The sequence below is a fragment of the Dama dama genome, chromosome 12, assembly GCF_033118175.1.
Source record: "Dama dama isolate Ldn47 chromosome 12, ASM3311817v1, whole genome shotgun sequence".
Taxonomy (NCBI): Eukaryota; Metazoa; Chordata; class Mammalia; order Artiodactyla; family Cervidae; genus Dama; species Dama dama.
Window position 1 is genome coordinate 99,822,796 of NC_083692.1, and position 18,607 is coordinate 99,841,402.

General features: G+C 45.0%; 1 protein-coding gene across 3 annotated transcripts in view; it reads right to left on the reverse strand.

Moving 5' to 3' along the window:
• Positions 1 to 18,607, reverse strand: part of MCC (MCC regulator of WNT signaling pathway) — a 300,929-nt gene that overhangs the window by 97,162 nt on the left and 185,160 nt on the right. For 2 of the 3 annotated variants that reach the window (XM_061158216.1, XM_061158218.1), the window contains exon 3: positions 12,141 to 12,283. The exons of the other annotated variant lie outside the window; for it this stretch is intronic. In XM_061158216.1, the coding sequence (XP_061014199.1) occupies positions 12,141 to 12,283 (143 nt within the window). The remainder of the gene's footprint in view (positions 1 to 12,140; positions 12,284 to 18,607) is intronic. 3 annotated transcript variants of the gene reach the window in all.

Here is an 18,607-nt window from a genome sequence, read left to right on the forward strand (position 1 = left end):
ATCTGCCTTTGCTAGTAGGAAGATGGCTGAAATGCATCCGTGTTTCATCTGCACAAACACACCCACTCCCTTCTCAGCCCCTCATGGATCCCTCATAACCTCTGGGCTCTGAATTAGTTATGGGCAAGCTAAGAAAACTTACAACTGCATTATGTATTTCAAAGTACACACAGACCTCCTTCCCACACCACCACCATCACTACACACACACTGGATACAGACATTGAGAGAGCAAAAATTAATCTTTGATGCATTTATTTTGCAAGGAAGCCAGAAAAGAAAACTGTCAGGGTGTTTAATTATGAATTTGGAAAGTCCAAAGGTGTCTGCTCAGCTCTGGGGGAGGGTGTCTGTGAAGAAACACAGGAAGAAATTCTCTTAACCTGGCATTCACATTAAGTTGTTGACAACCGCAGGGGAAGGGCAGAGTCCACAGTTTTGGGTGGACCAAGATGGTGAGTGGTGATCAGTGAGACTTGGGGAAGAGGCAAATGCCATCTGAAGCTCAGGAGACACATCTATACTAGAGAAATGGGGAGAACTCTCCAGAGTTCTTGGTCCTCTCAAGAAATGAACATCCATCCTCTCAGGGAAAGAATTCAGCTAAGGCTTTGCTTTATAAAGTATTTCTCATAAAAGCCACACAGAAATCTAGGAAGACTTCAAACAGATATAAAACAACCAGACATGCAGAATGTGAATTAGAATGGGAGTGGTGATGAGAAAAAAATATAGGTTAATGTTATATGAATAAGTTAATTATTAGATATCTGCACAGCCAACAGTAATTAGGTTTAGGAAAGAAAAACAATTAGAAAGTACTCTTAAGAGTCACCACCTTAAAAAAAAAAAAGAGTCACCACCTTTTTGGTCTAGAGGGTAACTGTGCTCTGATCCATCAGCTTCCTTTCAATCAGCAGTTGAAATCCTGATTTTAGTTAATGGGAGATTTTGTGTATAATGAATAAATTACCTTTGTTGGATGGCCAATGTAATCAGTTTCAGCTTGGCTGAGACTGTTTTTCAGCCAAAAAAGCCAGATAAACGCTGCTGCTGTGCCTCTGGTACAAATGGTATTTGCAAAATCTTTTACAGCCACCTTCAACTCTTTTGGCTTGGCAGATCCCAAACATCTAGTGCCTGCCAAATCTCCTGCTTTGTAAAAAATTAGTTTATTGGGATGGATTTTATAAAGAAGTGAATAGGGAAGGGGTGGGAGAAGGAAGCATTCAGTAAGGAAGGGAACATTCCTTACTGAGGTGAGAACACAGACTGAAGAATGATACCACACGAGAAATGTCACCTTAAGGCAGGAGACTTTCAGTGTCATGACATGCAAGCCAAGAATGCTCTTTCAAGGTATTTGAGCATCAAGACAAGGATAGGAAAGCAAAAACCAAGTGGATGCTGCTCTTTTGGGAGTCAAATATGTTTGCAGCTGGGCTTCCCATGTGGCTCTAGTGGTAAGAACCTGCCTGCCAATGCAGGAGACGTAAGAGACGCAGGTTTGATCCCTGGATCAGGGAGATCCAGGTGGCAGAGCCACCCACTCCAGTATTCTTGCCTGGAGAATCCCATGGACAGAGGAGCCTGGCCGTGAAAGCGACGTAGCACACGTGCACATGTTCACAACTAATTCTACCCTATGAAGGGTGCTCTGGGTGGACTGCAGCTCTGGGGCTGCAGGTGGGCAGTGACCAGGGGAGACTTCCAGGATGGAGCAGTACTACAGAAGAGTCTGAAGGTGAGTGATTTTAATAGGTCATGAGGGTGTATGGGCACATGCAGAGCCTCAGGGGAGCCCGTGGACGTGAACTTGTGTAGTTGGAGCGTGTGGAGCTTGGGACAGAGGGGACGGATAGCTGAAACCAAATCAGGGTGCAGATGGAACCATGAGGCTGGAGGAACACTCAGGCTACTTGCTGAGTGGGCAATATTGGCCAGAAGCAAAACTTACTGTATTGAAGAAGGAAACAATCAGGGTCAAATGGTGGAAATAAATGTAAAATGATGTGTGAAGTCAAGGAATTCAGGGGAAGGAGTAAGTGTTGTGAGATCTTTTATGGGAACAGATAAAACAGGCAGCGGGGAAGTACAGATGGTGTGTTCTCGACCCCACAGGGAGGGGCTGAGGTGAGCACACACCACCCCTGGTTAAGGACCCCCCTCAGGGGATCATAAGGAAGGTTACAGTACAACATTACGTGAGCAAACAGAGGAAACAGTAGAGGTAGAGAGCAACCTTGTACGGAGATTGTGTGCAGTCTTGTGCCCCCAAAACTGAACCTAAATATGAGCAAGTTTGCATAGCCCTGTTTCTCTTGCTGACTTTGGTTAAAAAAAAAAAAAAAAAGAAAGCCATGGAGTTGTATATCTTTGCCCTCTCAACATCCTTACTGGCAGGAACTGGGAACTGACAAAAACCAGTGCACTCCAAGCCCTCTGTGAGCTGCCGGACAATCTGGGACTTCAGCATACGGAGGAGAAGGGTGCTGGGGGCTCTCGCTGTTGTTTTAGTTAGAAGCACTGGTCCATCCAGAGCAACGGGAACAAAAACAAACAGACAAACAACAACAACAAAACCCCCTGCAGGTCCATGGCAGTTTTACAAAGACAAGAATCTGAGGAGCTTTCCCGAGGTTCCTCTGGGCAGCAGGCCATCACCTAACTGGTCAAGGTGTGAGTGACAGACAGCATCAGCTTCTCAACGTGACTTCATTGTTTGCTTCCTTCCATGGTGTATACACTAACTCTGGGTAAGTGATTTATCTTATTTCTTTGGGGGAAAGATGCCTGATCTGAAGAACACTAACTGCTAAAGCTGAAGATGAAAAGGAAGAACATATGAAAAGGTCCAAGAAGTAGTCAAATTAAGTTAAAAAAACAGAGGCTTTGATAAACTGATAAATGTTGCTAACAGTATGCTATTGTGGTAGTTTCTTAACTGTTGTTGTTCAGTCACTTGATGGTGTCTGACTCTTTGCAACCCCATGGACTGCAGCACGCCAGGCTTCCTTGTTCTCGACTATCTCCCGGAGTTTACTCAAGCTCATGTCCACTGACTCGGTGATGCCATCCAATCATCTCATCCTCTGTTGCCCCCTTCTCCTCCTGCCTTCAATTTCCCCCAGCATAAGGGTCTTTTCCAATGAGTTGGCTCTTTGCATCAGGTGACCAAAGTATTGTAGTTTCAGCATCAGTTCTTCTGATAAATATTCAGGGTTGATTTCCTTTAGAATTGACTGGCTTGATCTCCTTGTTGTCCAAGTGACTCTCAAAAGTTTTCTCCAATACCACAAATTGAAAGCATCAATTCTTTGGCTCTCAGCTTTCTTTATGGTCCAACTCTCACATCCACACATGACTACTGGAAAAACCATAGCTCGGACTATATGAATCTCGGTCGGCAAAGTGATGTCTCTGCTTTTTCGTAACTATGGAATTAGAAAGTTACCAGGTGTTTCTCTTTGGCACATAAAGGGTCATCTCAGGATTCTAATGGTGCACTATTTCATTCACTTAGAAGCATTTGTGAAGTGATACCAAGTCACTCAGTTTAGAGTTGCAGTGATTAAGGTTTGCTGCTAGCTCAATAACAGGGAGCAGCAGCAACAACAAAACACTCCTGAGGAGGCAGGCGTTAGACTGTATACAGAGGCAGAAAAGTCACAGAATGGCAGACTGGCAGGGGTCCTGGCGATCACCTGAGCCAGGATCAATACCTTTGTTTTTAGATAAGACCACTGACACTCCTAGAGGCTAAGCAACTTGCCTAAGATTATCCAACCAGTTAGCAACACAGCCTAATGCCTAAATTTACTACAAACAGAACAATAATATGATGACCTAAGGAAAAGATTTTTTTAAATTAATTAACCAATTTATTTATTTATTTTTTGGAGGATAATTACTTTAAACTATTGTGTTGGTTTTGCCATACACTGACATGAATCCGCCACAGGTGTACATGTGTTCGCCATCCTGAACCCCCCTGGAAAAGACTTTTTTTTAAAGATTCTTTCTCATTGTTAGCTAGGGGTGAAATGATCTAATTGGAAAAAGTCAATGAAAGTTTAACTCTTAACCATGCTTTCCAGACCTCAAGCTGAAGTCCTGTGGAGTCCTCAGCATTTGATAAAAATGTTACTTCAGAAGTGATCCCTGTACCTATCTTACTTTGGGGTGCACATTCATGCCCTGTCCCTGGACTGGAGTGACTGGTGAACAAGGCCCAGAAGGACATGCCACATGTCAGTCAGCTGTGGCCAGCCCACTCAGCCTACCTGACACTTTGTGGTTTTTCTTTCGGAACACACTTGGTCTCTGCATTTAAAGGCAGAATTGCCCTGAAACAGCCATCATTTCTTTAAAGAACAAAGATGTTTTAGATACAAGGTATTCTTTTCAGTTCTCTTAAAGGATCTACAGCAGTGAATAAATGATGAGTAAATACTTATTTTCCCATACAACACAGAGGAAGTTCAGACTCAGCTAGGAAACTTATGGTGAATAACTGAACAAATGGGACTCTGAAATGCTCTCTTATGTATATGATAATTCATCCTTGTCACCCATGAGTACCAGTTTTAAACAAGATCTGATAAAGGATCCGTATTCAAAAACTTCAAATAGTGAACAAGGGTAGAATGTATACCGTATAAGAAAATAGGGAGAGAGAAAAACCTACCTTATCTTTCTAGGTTTTATTTTTATTTCATCATATTTTATTCTTTAGGCCACAAGCTAATCAGAACAACAAGTTTTGCCGGGAGACGAACAGGTTTTGCTTACACTGTGTCTGAGATGCAGCCACATGGAGAGGGACACAGGCCAAACCACACAGGCGAAGCGTGGGCCTGAAGACCAGGAGCAAGGCCAGGCGCACAGGGCGGGCACGAGGCCTCAGAGACCGGACAGTGTGAGAGTAGAGAGGCCCTGGGTACCTGCTCAGTCACCAATTGAGGGGCACTGTGCAGACGAAGCAGCAGAAGGGTGAAACGCCAATGTGGGAGTGATACAAAGAGGAGGGGCCGGCGCTTTAGGGGTGCAGCCACTGGTAGAAAGTATGGGGGAGAACCCAGGGTAAGGGCCAAAGCTGAGGGTGGTGTTAGGGGAGGAGGAGGAGGTCCAGGACCTACAGGGCCAGGGAGGTTCGAGAAGGGAAGGTACACCAGCAGGGAAGCAGGATTTAGGGCTAAACGCTGTAGAAAACGGCCAGTAACAAGAAAAAGGTCACCGAATTGTTAAGAAATCACTGGTGATTTTCAAAAAAGTCTCTTAGCTTATGCTGCTGTAACAAAGTACCATAGACAAGCTTAAATGACAGAAATCTGTTTTTTCATAGTTTTAGACTTCGGTTGGTGGTCCAAAATTGAGGTGCCAGCATGGCTGGTTCCCAGTGAGGGCTCTCTTCCTGGCCTGCAGATGGCTGCCTTCCCCCTGCACCCTCACATGGCAGGCCAAGAGCAGGAGAGCAAGCGAGCTCTCGGGGCTCACTAATCCTATCATGTGACCCCCAACTTCGTGACCTTGACTCAACTAAATCCCACCTCCAAACACTATCACATCGAGGGTTTCATCACACGAACTGGAGGGGGGCGGTGTGTGGCACAATTCAGTTCATAGCAAGAGGAATTTTGGCAAACCACTGGGGTCAGAAGCCAGACAGCTGTGGGCTAACAAGCAAATGGGAAATGAAGCAGAAATCATGGACTACTCAGAGTTGGCAGTGGAAGGTTGATGTTATAAGAGCAGCTTTTGGGAAAAGAAAATAATCTCCTTGGGAAACAATCTGCTTAGACATCTTTTTTTTCCCCTCCCCCAGATGCAAAGTGAGCTACTGACATATTTTTCTATTTTACCCATCTCATTATATAATTCCCCCAACTCAGATGAGCATTAAAACAAAGCCACTCAGAACATACAGTTAAGTGAAAAAGCACCTATTACAAAAGAGTGTGTGCTATGTGATCCAATTTGTTTAAGATATTCATGAGTAAGGATTTTTAGAAGGCCATAAATACCAACTGTTTATTCCAAGCAGATGAGATTTAGGATGCATTAGGCAGGGTTCAGTTAGGAAAACATACACTTTTGGATGTTTCAAGCAGGACTTAATTTAGGCAGTTTTGTGCTTACAGAACTATTGGAAGGACCAGAGAAGAGAAGGGAGGGTGGAGGGCACCCTCTGTCAGCCTTGCGTCAGAGCTGCGATGGAGAGACTGCTGCTGCCCCACTCCTGCCCACCGCTTGGGCTCAGGCCGGTCAGCGCAGAGCCTCCACGCTCACCAAAGGCGGTATGTCGGCCGCCACCGCGACGGCCCCACCTTCTCTCTGCCTGCCAGAGGTAAGGGGGTTTGGGAGGCAGTCCCCAGGGTCAGTGGTCTTTGATTGGGGGGGGGGACTAGAGAGAAGGCGTGGGAATGAAACCAGGCACCGGGCAACATGCACCGTAACCTACTGTCTTGGGCTCCTTGACAACCAAACGCATCCTCTTACACATATACATTTCCAAATGGCTATAACAATACCGTCAAGCTTCTGTAACTATCCCTAGTTCGACCGTGTTAATAAATGTACTCCCCTTCTTATCAGAATGGGAGACCCAAAGTCCCATTTATATCCATTGCTGGGTGAGCTTTCCTCTTCTAGTTTAACAGCAAATTCACCCAGGAATCATGTAGCCTAACTATTAAATGCTATGTTTTACCAATACCAACTCACCTTATATAGTGGGAGAAAACAAGAAAGGAAAAAGGAAACTGCATCTATACATAAACAAGCAAGAAATTATGCAGTCGAGTCATCCTTTTTGCAACTATTTATGAAACTATAATTAATAAATTTTGTCTTCCATTAGGAAATTCCTATTCCCTTGGTGTTTGGTGGTTAGAGCTCTTAACCTAGTGCAGTAATTAGAAATGTTTATTCCTGAGGGGTCTGGCCCTAGGTGGACTGACCTGTACTGTGATCCTCTAATTTACTAACTTGTATCACTGGACAGCATCCAGGAGGGATGCCAGGGAATCCCGTGAGTTCCAGACACAGTCCTGCCGCCTCATGGTACAGCTACAGTCCAGTTTCCCCTGGAGAGTTGGGATCCCGCTAGTACAGTAACTCCCTTCACTGCCTGTTGGTTCAGTGACATGAGATGTCCCAAGGGCTAAGTGGCAGCAATGGAATCACTGCTGTGTTTGCCACTACATTGTTCCCTTGGAATGAAACTTCTAAAACTAGCAGAGCTCAAAGTCACCAAGAGGGGAAGCAACAATCTTTAAAGTGGGCTTTTAGGTGTAAGAATGAGAGGAGCCACTTGTATTTCCACTTCTTGGTTCCTGAAGCCAGAAAAACAGGACCATGTACTGTTGCTAGTTGGGAGCATTTACCACATGTACAGGGGTTTTAAAAATGTTACCACGCGGATGGGGGACAACGGTAGACTAGGTCCACTATGAGATTTATTCATGATGCCACTTGTCACCTGATCCACTATGGACTGAATTATGTGTTACTGTCCGTTGTTACTACCACCCCAATTCTATGTTGCAGTGCTAATCTTCAAAGTCATGGTATCTGGAGATGGGACCTTTGAGATATAATTAGATCTGATGGGATCCCTCATGATGGGACTTGTACCCTTATGAAATAACAGAGCTTGCCTTTTCCCTCTCTCCCTGCCATGTGAGGACACAGTGAGAAGGAAGCCTTCAGGAGGACAGGGAGACAGCACTCAGTGAAGAAATGAATTGGTTGGCTCTTTGACTTTGGACTTTCCAGATTCCAGAACTGTGGCAAGTAAATTCCTATTGTTTAAGCCACCGGTCTTCAGTATTTTGTTACAGCAGGCTCAGCTGACTAATGTATCTTCATCAATCTTCATCCAGACTGGGAGACTACAGGTATTTTTGGATCCCAGGGGCTAACATCTGCTCAGAGCCAATAATTAGCCCGGAATGTGGGTATCTCTTTTTCCTACTGGACAGTCTCCCCTGTAAAGTGGGTAGAAAGAAGACCGACTGTACCCACTTGTGACAGGATTGTAAACATCTTCATTTAAAGAGTTCTGGGTCTGTGAAGGAGGCCTGGTAAGGGGACTGGATAAGAGGTCATATATTACAGTGGGAGGTCAAGTCCTTGTTCACCAGACAGATCAGAGATTTTTTGATTACAAAGATCAAGTAAAACTTTAGTATGCTGCCCATTTATATCAAAGCTAAAGACTCCATGATCAATTCTACATTATCAAAAATCTCTATGGGTCAAATAATTTTGATTACTACTGTAGCCCTGTTGACAAGTACAGTAGCCATGCCCACACTGACTCCAGTAGTGAAGTGGCATCAAAAACCCCATTTTAATGACGTTATTCCTGATCCCCATGGCCTCTGGACTATGTTACACTAGGAAGTTCTGGCATTTCAACATCATCTAATGTAATCCTACAATGAATCTAGTTTTATTTAATCAAACTGCTAAAGCTAACATACTAAATCCAGAATCTCTAATAGGAACAGTGATATCAATAACTCATCATCAATCCAACACTATATTCTTATTTCCCTGGTCTAGGACACTTAGGTCCTAATCCTACACATATTCTTCTCAAGTTCCTGTGACTATAAATGAACACAATCTTACTTGTATCTTCCAAGGTTGGATTTTCTGCTTATCCCCCGGGGCATGATTGAATTTAGCTACTTTTGGGCCTAAAGATAAAGAAGAATGGAGTAGCAGTGAGGTATGACTATATCTGGTACCCTCTACCTGGGTTCAGCCTGCTACAGAGGCTCCAGGCAAAGAAAGACTAACTTGATCAGACAGGGAGGGAGACTGCTTCTGCAGGAGGGGAAACTCAGTGAAGTTTGCAGGCTCTAGGTATCTTGATTTATTTGAATCTATCCAATGTCTCCATTCAAATTCTCACCATTCCATCTTTTCCTATCAGTGCTTAATCTTTAACCTAAGAGATCTGATGTGGCTCTGAATTCAACTTACATGGGAATTCAGCTACCTGCAGTGTCTGATTCTTGACTACATTAGCTCTGAGGCTATACAAGGTGGGAAAGTCTCCCAGGGCAGTCATAGAAGGTCCCTAGTTCTCTGATTGTGACTGGAGATAAATATTTTAAACTATGAAACTGTTACATCTTTTCTCTTATGCAATTCAGTATGGCTTCCACGTGGATACATCATAAACCATTCCCTAATTAATCATTTTTCAGCTCTTCCAATAAATTCCTAACTCAGGCCTAAACTGAAGTGACAAGAAAGTCTCAAAGGCACCAGGACTGTACCAAATTAGCATGACAATTCTCTACACCCTGGATACACCAGAGAGTCCAAGGTGTTGGGCACCTCTGCACTGGGTCGACTGTAGCATCTCTGGAGCTGAGTGGTGGCGGTTAGGGAGGTGCCTTAGCCACTAGAGCTCAGAGGACAACAAGAGCCTTGTCTTACTGGCCCACGTGTCTGCTCATCTTCCAGCCATGCAGGGAGTCCCCTCCTCAAGGAGGAGCTAGCTCATTTACATAATGAAAACTGGCAGAATTTAATGCGACATCTGTACAGATGCAATCTTCCTTTAAATAAAAGGGTATTTTAATATGAAACAGTTTGGCCATTAAATTCAATCTAAACATCGTGAAATTGAGTTTTCCAGGTGACATGTGATGCATTTCTTTTCACAACTCACTAAGCTCATTTGCCTTCATCTTCTCCAGATTTTAAAAGAGCAACATGTTTTTAATGGAAATTATGAATTTGCCAATGTACTCCGTCAGCCTCCTTTAAGTCTGCTATAATCATTTAATCATTTCTTTGGGCTGAAATTCTCTGTTCTTCTAACCTACAATCACTGAAGACCAGGATACAATTTAAAGGCTTTGAGGTTCTAAACTGGAATATGAGATGTACTGTGTGGCTCCAATTAACAGCAAATTTTTCCACAACTTTGCCCTGAAACAGAGGCCCCCCAGTACCCTCCTCAAGCAGCTCCATCATTACGGTGACTCTCAGAGCTGGGACAAAACACTTCCAAAATGTCTTCTGACCCAGGACTTAGAGGCAGAGTTTAAAGAAGCTGCCTTTAAAACTGCCTTCATCGTGGCCTGTAAAAACAGAGAACAAAGCACTCCTCTCCATAAAAGCAGATGCCAACCATTTGTTTCCCTCAGGTTATTCTCTGAGCATGGGCAGGAAGATGGAAGTCCTTATCCTTGGCTCAGTAAGTCACCTGAAGCAAACTCTTCTCAAAAACGGGCAGACACAGCAACTAAGTGTTTTGTGCAGGAGACTTTGGGGCCAACTGATTGATGAGCAAGTAAGGCAGAAACCCCAACCATCACTTTTATGAAAGAAAACTGAATAAAGGCAGAAATGTTGAGGGTTCTAACTCTACCTCTCCCCTTTGCTAAGCGTAACTTAGAAGTAGTTGCTTAACATTTTTAAGCCCCAGGGTTTTCACCAATCAAGTGATGGATCGAATCTTGCCCCGTCCCTCAGGAGTTTGTATGACACTATGCCAGCATCGGCAAGTCAACTGAGCTCAAAAAAATTTTAGATTATCTAGAAGCATATGCTATTTTCTTGGGCTTCAGAATCACTGCACTGCGGATGATGACAGCAGACATGAAATTAAAAGATTTGCTCCTTGGAAAAACATTTGCTCCTAGGACAAACCTAGACAGTGTATTAAAAACAGAGATATCACTTTGCTGACAAAGGTCCATATTGTCAAAGCGATGGTGTTTCTAATAGTCACGTACAGATGTTGAGAGTTGGACCATAAAGAGGGCTGAGCGCCAAAGAATTGATACTTTCAAACTGTGGTGCTGGGGAAGACTCTTGAGAGTCCTTTGGACAGCCGGAGATCAAACCAGTCAATCCTAAAAGAAATTAATCCTGAATATAAATTAAGCATCAACTGAAGCTGATGCTTAAGCTGAAGCTCCAATACTTCGGCCACCTGATGTGAAGAGCCAACTTACTGAAAAAGACTGCTAATGGGGAAGACTGAGGGCAGGAAGAGAAGGGGGCGACAGAGGACGAGATGGTTCGAAGGTATCACTGAATCACAGAGTTAGAACAAAATCCAGGAGAAAGTGAAGGACAGGGAAGCCTGGCGTGCTGCAGTCCGCGGGGTCGCAAAGAGTTGGATACGACTCACTCCAGTACTCTTGCCTGGAAAATCCCATGGACAGAGAAGCCTGGTAGGCTGCAGTCCACGGGGTTGCTAAGAGTCGGACACGACTGAGTGACTTCACTTTCACTTTTCACTTTCATGCATTGGAATAGGAAATGGCAACCCAATCCAGTGTTCTTGTGTGGAGAATCCCATGGACGGAGGAGCCTGGTGGGCTGCAGTCCATGGGGTCGCTAAGAGTTGGACACGACTGAGTGTCTTCACTTTCACTTTTCACTTTCATGCATTGGAGAAGGAAATGGCAACCCACTCCAGTGTTCGTGTCTGGAGAATCCCAGGGACGGGGGAGCCTGGTGGGCTGCTGTCCATGGGGTCGCACAGAGTCAGACACGACTGAAGCGACTTAGCAGCAGCAATGACTGAACAACAACAAAAAAGCATATGTAATAGTTAAAATCAACATTCATAAATCTCTCAAAATCCCCAAGGGAGATAGAGGGGGTTGCATTTAGAACCTGTTAATAAAGCATCTCACTCAACTTCTTCTTATCAGTCAACTGAACATTACAACTCCTACCCTGTCTACCTGTCAGGATTACCATGAAGATCAAAGTCAAAATGGAATAATGGAGGCGAAAGCACACAGTTGACAGAGTAGACAAAATACTTATCAACTGTAAAAATGTTAGTTATAAATAAAACACTGTTGTAACTCATAGAAAGTGTGAAAGTTGCTCAGTCATGTCCAACTCTTTGTGACCCCGTGGACTATACAGTCCATGGGATTCTCCAGGCCAGAACACTGGAGTGGGTAGCCTTTCCCTTCTCCAGGGGAATCTTCCCAACCCAGGAGTTGAACCCAGGTCTCCCTCATTGCAGGCACATTCTTTACCAGCTGAGCCACAAGGGAAGCCCGTAATTCACAAGGGTGACTTCAAGTGTAAAACACAGGTTACCACCCAGAGGGGCAGACAGCGAGCCTTGACTTGGAGCCGACTACCTGATGGTGGAGCCTTGCAAACGATCTATCTTCTTATTGAGCTCAGCGATGACACTGTGCAGTTCTGTGATGCGTTCCTCATACCGAAGCGTGGTTCGCTCCTGGACGTCCTCATGCTCTCTCATGAGATGGGACTGCTCACACTGGGATCAAGAGAACAAGACAGAAGTGCCAATGAATTGACATACCTAATAGCAAGAGAGTCTAAGTCTTACGGCCTCAAACCATCACAACCTCGACATGGAGTGTGCCCCAAATAAACATATACCTGCTCGTTGGCCCAGAAGACACATCAACAGCTGAACTTCACAAAGTCCCTGATGGCCACTCAAGTCTCTACTTTTTTAGCTCTACATTTCCAGGTGGCTCTAGTGGTAAAGAACCCATTTGCCAATGCAGGAGAGAAGAGATGTAGGTTCAATTCCTGCATTAGGAAGATCCCCTGGGAGAGGAAATGGCAACCCACGCCAGTATTCTTGCTTGGAAAACCCCAAGGACAGAGGAGCCTCGTGAGCTACAGTCCAGGCGGCCGCAGGGAGTCGGACACGAGCGAGTGAGCACAGCGCACAGCTCTCGTCTGCTCGTCGGGTGAAGGTCCCTCTGCCGCTGTCCACAGCCTCTGTGGCACATTCACGTCCTCTGCTTCTCTCCAGCCGCAAGGCAGGCAGAAGCTGCACTCAATATGCCAGCAAATTTGGAACACTCAGCAGTGGCCACAGGATTGGAAAAGGTCCGTTTTCATTCCAGTCCCAAAGAAGGGCAATGCCAAAGAATGCTCAGACTACTGCACAATTGCACTCATCTCACACGCTAGCAAAGTGATGCTCAAAATTCTCCAAGCCAGGCTTCAACAATACGTGAACCGTGAACTTCCAGATGTTCAAGCTGGATTTAGAAAAGGCAGAGGAACCAGAGATCAAATTACTAATGTCCGTTCGATCATAGAAAAAGCAAGAGAATTCCAGAAAAAACATCTACTTCTGCTTTATTGACTGCACCAAAGCCTCTGACTGTGTAGATCACAAGAAACTGTGGAAAATTCTTCAAGAGGTGGAATTCCCAGACCACCTTACCTGCCTCCTGAGAAATCTGTATGCAGGTCAAGAAGCAACAGTTAGAACTGGACATTGAACAACAGACTGGTTCCAAATTGGGAAAGGAGTACATCAAGTCTGTATATTGTCACCCTGCTTTGACTTATATGCAGAGTACATCATGAGAAATGCTGGGCTGGAAGAAGCACAAGCTGGAATCAAGATTGCCGGGAGAAATATCAATAACCTCAGATAAGCAGATAACACCACCCTTATGGCAGAAAGTGAAGAGGAACAAAAGAGCTTCTTGATGAAACTGAGACAGGAGAGTGAAAAAGCTGGCTTAAAACTCAATATTAAAAAAACGAAGATCATGGCATCCTGTCCCATCGCTTCATGGCAAATAGATGGAGAAACAATGGAACCAGTGACAGACTTTATTTTTGTGGGCTCCAACATCACTGCAGATGGTTACTGCAGCCATGAAATTAAAAGATGCTTGCTCCTTGGAAGAAAAGTTATGAACAACCTAGACAGCATATTAAAAAGCAGAGACATTACTTTGCCAACAAAGTTCCATCTAGTCAAAGCTATGGTTTTTCCAGTGGTCATGTATGGATGTGAGAGTTGGACTGTAAAGAAAGCTGAGCACCGAAGAATTGGTGCTTTTAAACTATGGTGTTGGAGAAGACTCTTGAGAGTCCCTTGGACTGCAAGGAGATCAAACCAGTCCATCCTAAAGGAAATCAGTCCTGAATATTCATTGGAAGGACTGATGCTGAAGCTGAAAGTCCAATACTTTGGCCACCTGATGCGAAGAACTGACTCACTGGAAAAGACCCTGATGCTGGGAAAGATTGAAGGCAGGAGGAGAAGGGGACGACAGAGGATGAGATTGTTGGATGGGATCACCAACTTGATGGACATGAGATTGAGCAAGCTCTGGGAGTTGGTGATGGACAGGGAAGTCTGGTGTGCTGCAGTCCACGAGGTTACAAAGAAACAGACACAACTGAGCAACTGAACTGAACCTTCTTTTCGAAATCTGAACCTTGAGTGAACGGATTGAAGGTCGCATGTGGTCAACTCACTTGACTGAGGGTCCTGGGGAGACTGTGCGTCCGTTCCCGCTACCTCTATTCTAGAGCTTTCTTGCCACGTTCTGTACTGCTGCTCAGTTTTTCTTTTACCAATTCACTCCTTTTTGCTGTAGTTTGGTAGGATACGCTTCAGCCACTTTCAATCCTAGATTCTATGACGCCATTTCTTATCTGGCTGGCTATTTGCAGACAGTGCCTTCCAGTATCCTTTCTTACCAGACTATAAACTCCGGGAAGGCAGGGTCTGGGTGTTGTCATGACTTAGCCCTCGCACTGGCACACAGCCTGGCTTCACTGTGGGTGACCTAGAAGGGTGATGGGATGGATAAATCACTGTGTATCAGGAAGCCGAGGAGCTTCCCTTGCTCAGCAGTTGATGGATTAAGCAGCAGCAGATGCTATAAAAATGTTTTTGCATCTCAAGTTTAAATCCTAAAGAACCTGTTCATCTTTTTCACTTGTCTCCTTCCTCCTCAACCCCCCATCAGTCACTGTGCATTTAATCTCATTTACATGACAATAAAACACTAGCCAGTGACAGAACAAGGAGTCCCACTTCTGAACAAGGAGCCCTGTCTACTGCATTCAGCCCTGATTAATTTCCTGCCCAGCAGAGGAATTTTAATTTCATTTTTGGCAAGGTTTTCGTAATGCCAAGAGTCACATGTACTTGCCAGTTTTGCACTTTCAGGGCTGGTAGCAGGAGGGCAAGGGTAAGACTTCTTACCTTCTACCTCCAATGTCCTCTGCTCTCCATAAATCTGCCAGGCTCCCAAAGGGTGTAACCCAGAAGCTACTGGGCAGGAACACAAAGCCTTTAGAAACAGACAGGATGCTACAAAAGCCCAAGTCAATCCTGAAACAGAAGTACTCAGCAAAGTATGATAAACACGCTGGCAGAAACCGTGGCAGGGGCCACCCCTATGAACAACAGCGTGACCTCAATCACACTATGTAGTAACTTCCTGCGTGCCACTCAGTGCTCCAGAAATAAGGCTTGAGGCAACAAGGTTGAGGAACCCGCACTGCGGGCGTTAGGGAGAAGGTGACTTTCAGAGAAATGGCGATGTGAACCCGAAACGTCTGATAACGTCTGCTCAAGGTCCAACACACAGGAAGTAAGTGGACTCCAGAGGCCAGGAGGAAGGACGAGTGGAAATCCCATTTCTATGGACGTTTTCCTAAACACAGCTGAGCCCTGAGAGTCGTAAGAATACTCTCTCCATGAAGTTATGCCTTTCCATCCGTCATCCATGACCCATCACACTTTAAGAGGGACGACGGAGGTCCAAAGACATGACAGTGTCTCACAGACCGTAACTGTCAGTGAATGAAAAAGGTTCTCCTTTCTCTGGAACATACTAAAAGCAGAAAACCATGCCTCTCCATTCCTGAAGAATATCTATGAGATTGTGACTGGTCTTTATTCCCATCTTCAAATCGTGTCTGTGAGTGTGTGTGCACACATGGACATGCCTGCATTAGCATGTGTGTAGTATGTACATATAGGTACGTATCTGACGCTCTCATGAGGGTCGCTAGTTCCCCATCTGACAATAATTATGACATAATGACTGGTCTGACCCAGAACTCATCGATGCCACGACTCATACTTTGCCATCTTGCCCTGCTCTGGGGTTTTCCACATTCAGTTCTCTAGGGCTGTAAGCTACTGTGAAATGCTTCCCCTTACAAACTCCACGAGCTCTCAACTCTCTGTTCAATTCCCCACTTATTCCTCCGCTTTCAGTCTCTACAGGTCAACAGGCCACCACCACTACCACCAAAATGGACATGAAACTGCAAAATCCACTTAAAACTGAAGATGTGCAAGAAAAAGGCAGAGGATCAACTGATAACCGCTAAACCCACTGTGGGTGTCCCTGTTGACGGTCAGGAGCTACCTGAGAGGTGAGCTCCCACACCGGGGCTGCCCAGTCTGTGGGGAGACCAGAGGGCTGGTGCCCAGACAACAAGAGCAGCTGGTGTCACACCGTCTCCACCCCCCACCCCGCGTCTGACTGCAAAGTCGGCCCCGAGGGCATGAGCACAAACAAGACAGGGCAGGAAGCCCAGTGATTCAGTCAGACCAGGATGTGCAGCTTAAAGGAGAGAAAAGATTCCTAATGTCTATTTGCAACTCAGAGGTTTGTTTGGGAGCAGAAACAAGAACATCATGGAGGAAAAAATTTCTCAGCTGAAGGCAAAGATATCTGGGTTACACTCCTATATTTTCCCATGTTTTTTTCAAAATGGTGGAAAGCCTCTATAATTTAATACTTCCTCAAAAATAATAGATATGTCTTGATTTTCTAAACTGTCTAAGACATCATGCTGGGTGCCATAGGGAGCATCACCGTGACGTCTGCCTTGAAACAAAGTGTGGTCACAGCTTCCGAGCAGATATCTCTGCTAAAAAAGGGAAATAAGGGGAAAGGTGTGAGGAAGAAGCGATGGCAGGATGGTAGCCTACAGATTCTTTTCCCAGTGAAACGAGAATCTGGGAAATCATCATCAAAGCTCCTAGACTCTAGATGAATGAATGACTGAGAAGACAGAGCTCATAGTTGATGTTACAGAGCAACATACCCTTGAGGCATCTGGTCAACCCACTTCACCCATTTTGTGCATACTTGTTATGCCCAGTCCAAGATATGTGGAGGTGCTGCTCTCCAAGCTTAGTGAAAAACAAACCCTTGAGCATTTCTAAGCTGCAGTGTGGGGAAGAGTGGAGCAACTCCGACCAGGGCAATGGCACAGGGCAAAACAAGCTGTCACCTGCAGGAGACAAAAGAGCTCAACGAAACATCCTCGTCAAACAGCTCCCATTAAGCTGCACAAGGCTAAGTCCAGGAATGGGGCGCTTTCGTGCAGGAAAAGTAGAAGATGGGTGGGTGGCACCCAGGACTGACAAAGGCATTCTGTGAGCAACCAGTGCCTTCTTGCCCTGGCGACCTCCCACACAAGCAGGACTGGCCTGTTATAGCGAGGCCCAGTTCAAAAGTCACACTCCATATTGTTAGTGAGCCATGCCTCTCACTACCCTGAGTTTTCAAGAGTATTTTTTAAACCCAGGAGGTGATTTCGGCTTTTCTGTTTCTCAGGGACACAGGGTAGGTCAAACTGTATACTGCAACTCTATGTAAGAGTCATGTATGGAGAGGTAGCCCAGTAAAGCCTCATTTAAGAAGGTAATAAAAAAAAAAAAAAAAGAAGGTAATATAACCATGGCAACCAAATAGAAAAAAGGGAACAACTCCTATTACTACTTAACGGTTATACACATTCTTAGATGTTAAGTTACAAATTTAAGTACATTACAGAAACTTCTAAAGAATGATTAAAAAGTACCCACTTTTTTATAATCCATGAACACAATCCTTTTTCAAATAATGTTCATTTCCCCCACTATTTTCTCATGTACGCGGGGCACCACCAGGACCATGCCGGATGTGCGTCACAGAAGCATCAGTACCCCTGTGGCAGCCGGCAGGGACATCCACCAAGACTCTGTTCACCTCTATCCATGCGTGTGATAGAATTATACTTCTTCTCCCCCTTGAAGCTGGATAAGGCCATGTGACTTGTTTTGTCCAATGAGATATGAGTAAATATACACCTTTTTTGCCTAGAAGCCTTTTGGTACTCCTGCAGGCTTTCCCATATTCCCTTCCCCTAGCCGTGGCTGCTGACAACGCTCCAGACAGTAGGGGCCATCAGCTCGGGAGGTTGGGTGAGGACCAAACTGCAGTTTCCTGCCAGTCCCAGCAAGCTCCCAAAAAGAAGCCAAAAAATAAACCTTGGCTATTTTAAGCCACTGACAATTTGGTGTTATGTGTTATCATTGCATATACTGATGATACAATCATTTTATAGACGAAAATGGAATAAATGCACAGGGACTGATTTATTTATTAAAACCCAGATAACAAACAATGCTCTGCAAAATCTTTTGATTCCTGAGCGTGCCATCAAGGAGCCCTTCAGAGGCTGCTGCAGCCAGTCTTCTCCCCTCTACCCCCTCCCAGCTCCTCGACCTGTGGGCACATCTCCTACCATTTACCTAAACGTGGCAGCAGAGACATCCCCCTTGGTCTCCCACCCTGAATCACCTCTTCTGGACTCCAGGAAACCTGATTATTATGCCTTACAACACCAGAGGGGAGCTAGGAAACCCACACAGCTTTCTCCTCAACCCCTGGGGACCACCAAAATAGAAAAGTAGAGACAAGGGGGTATAAAGCAGGGAATTGTAAATCCCTCCAGCTCCCACCAAGCCAGCTTTTGTTGCCAAAGTCAATTACTCAGCAATAACTCTCTGAACAGAATGCAA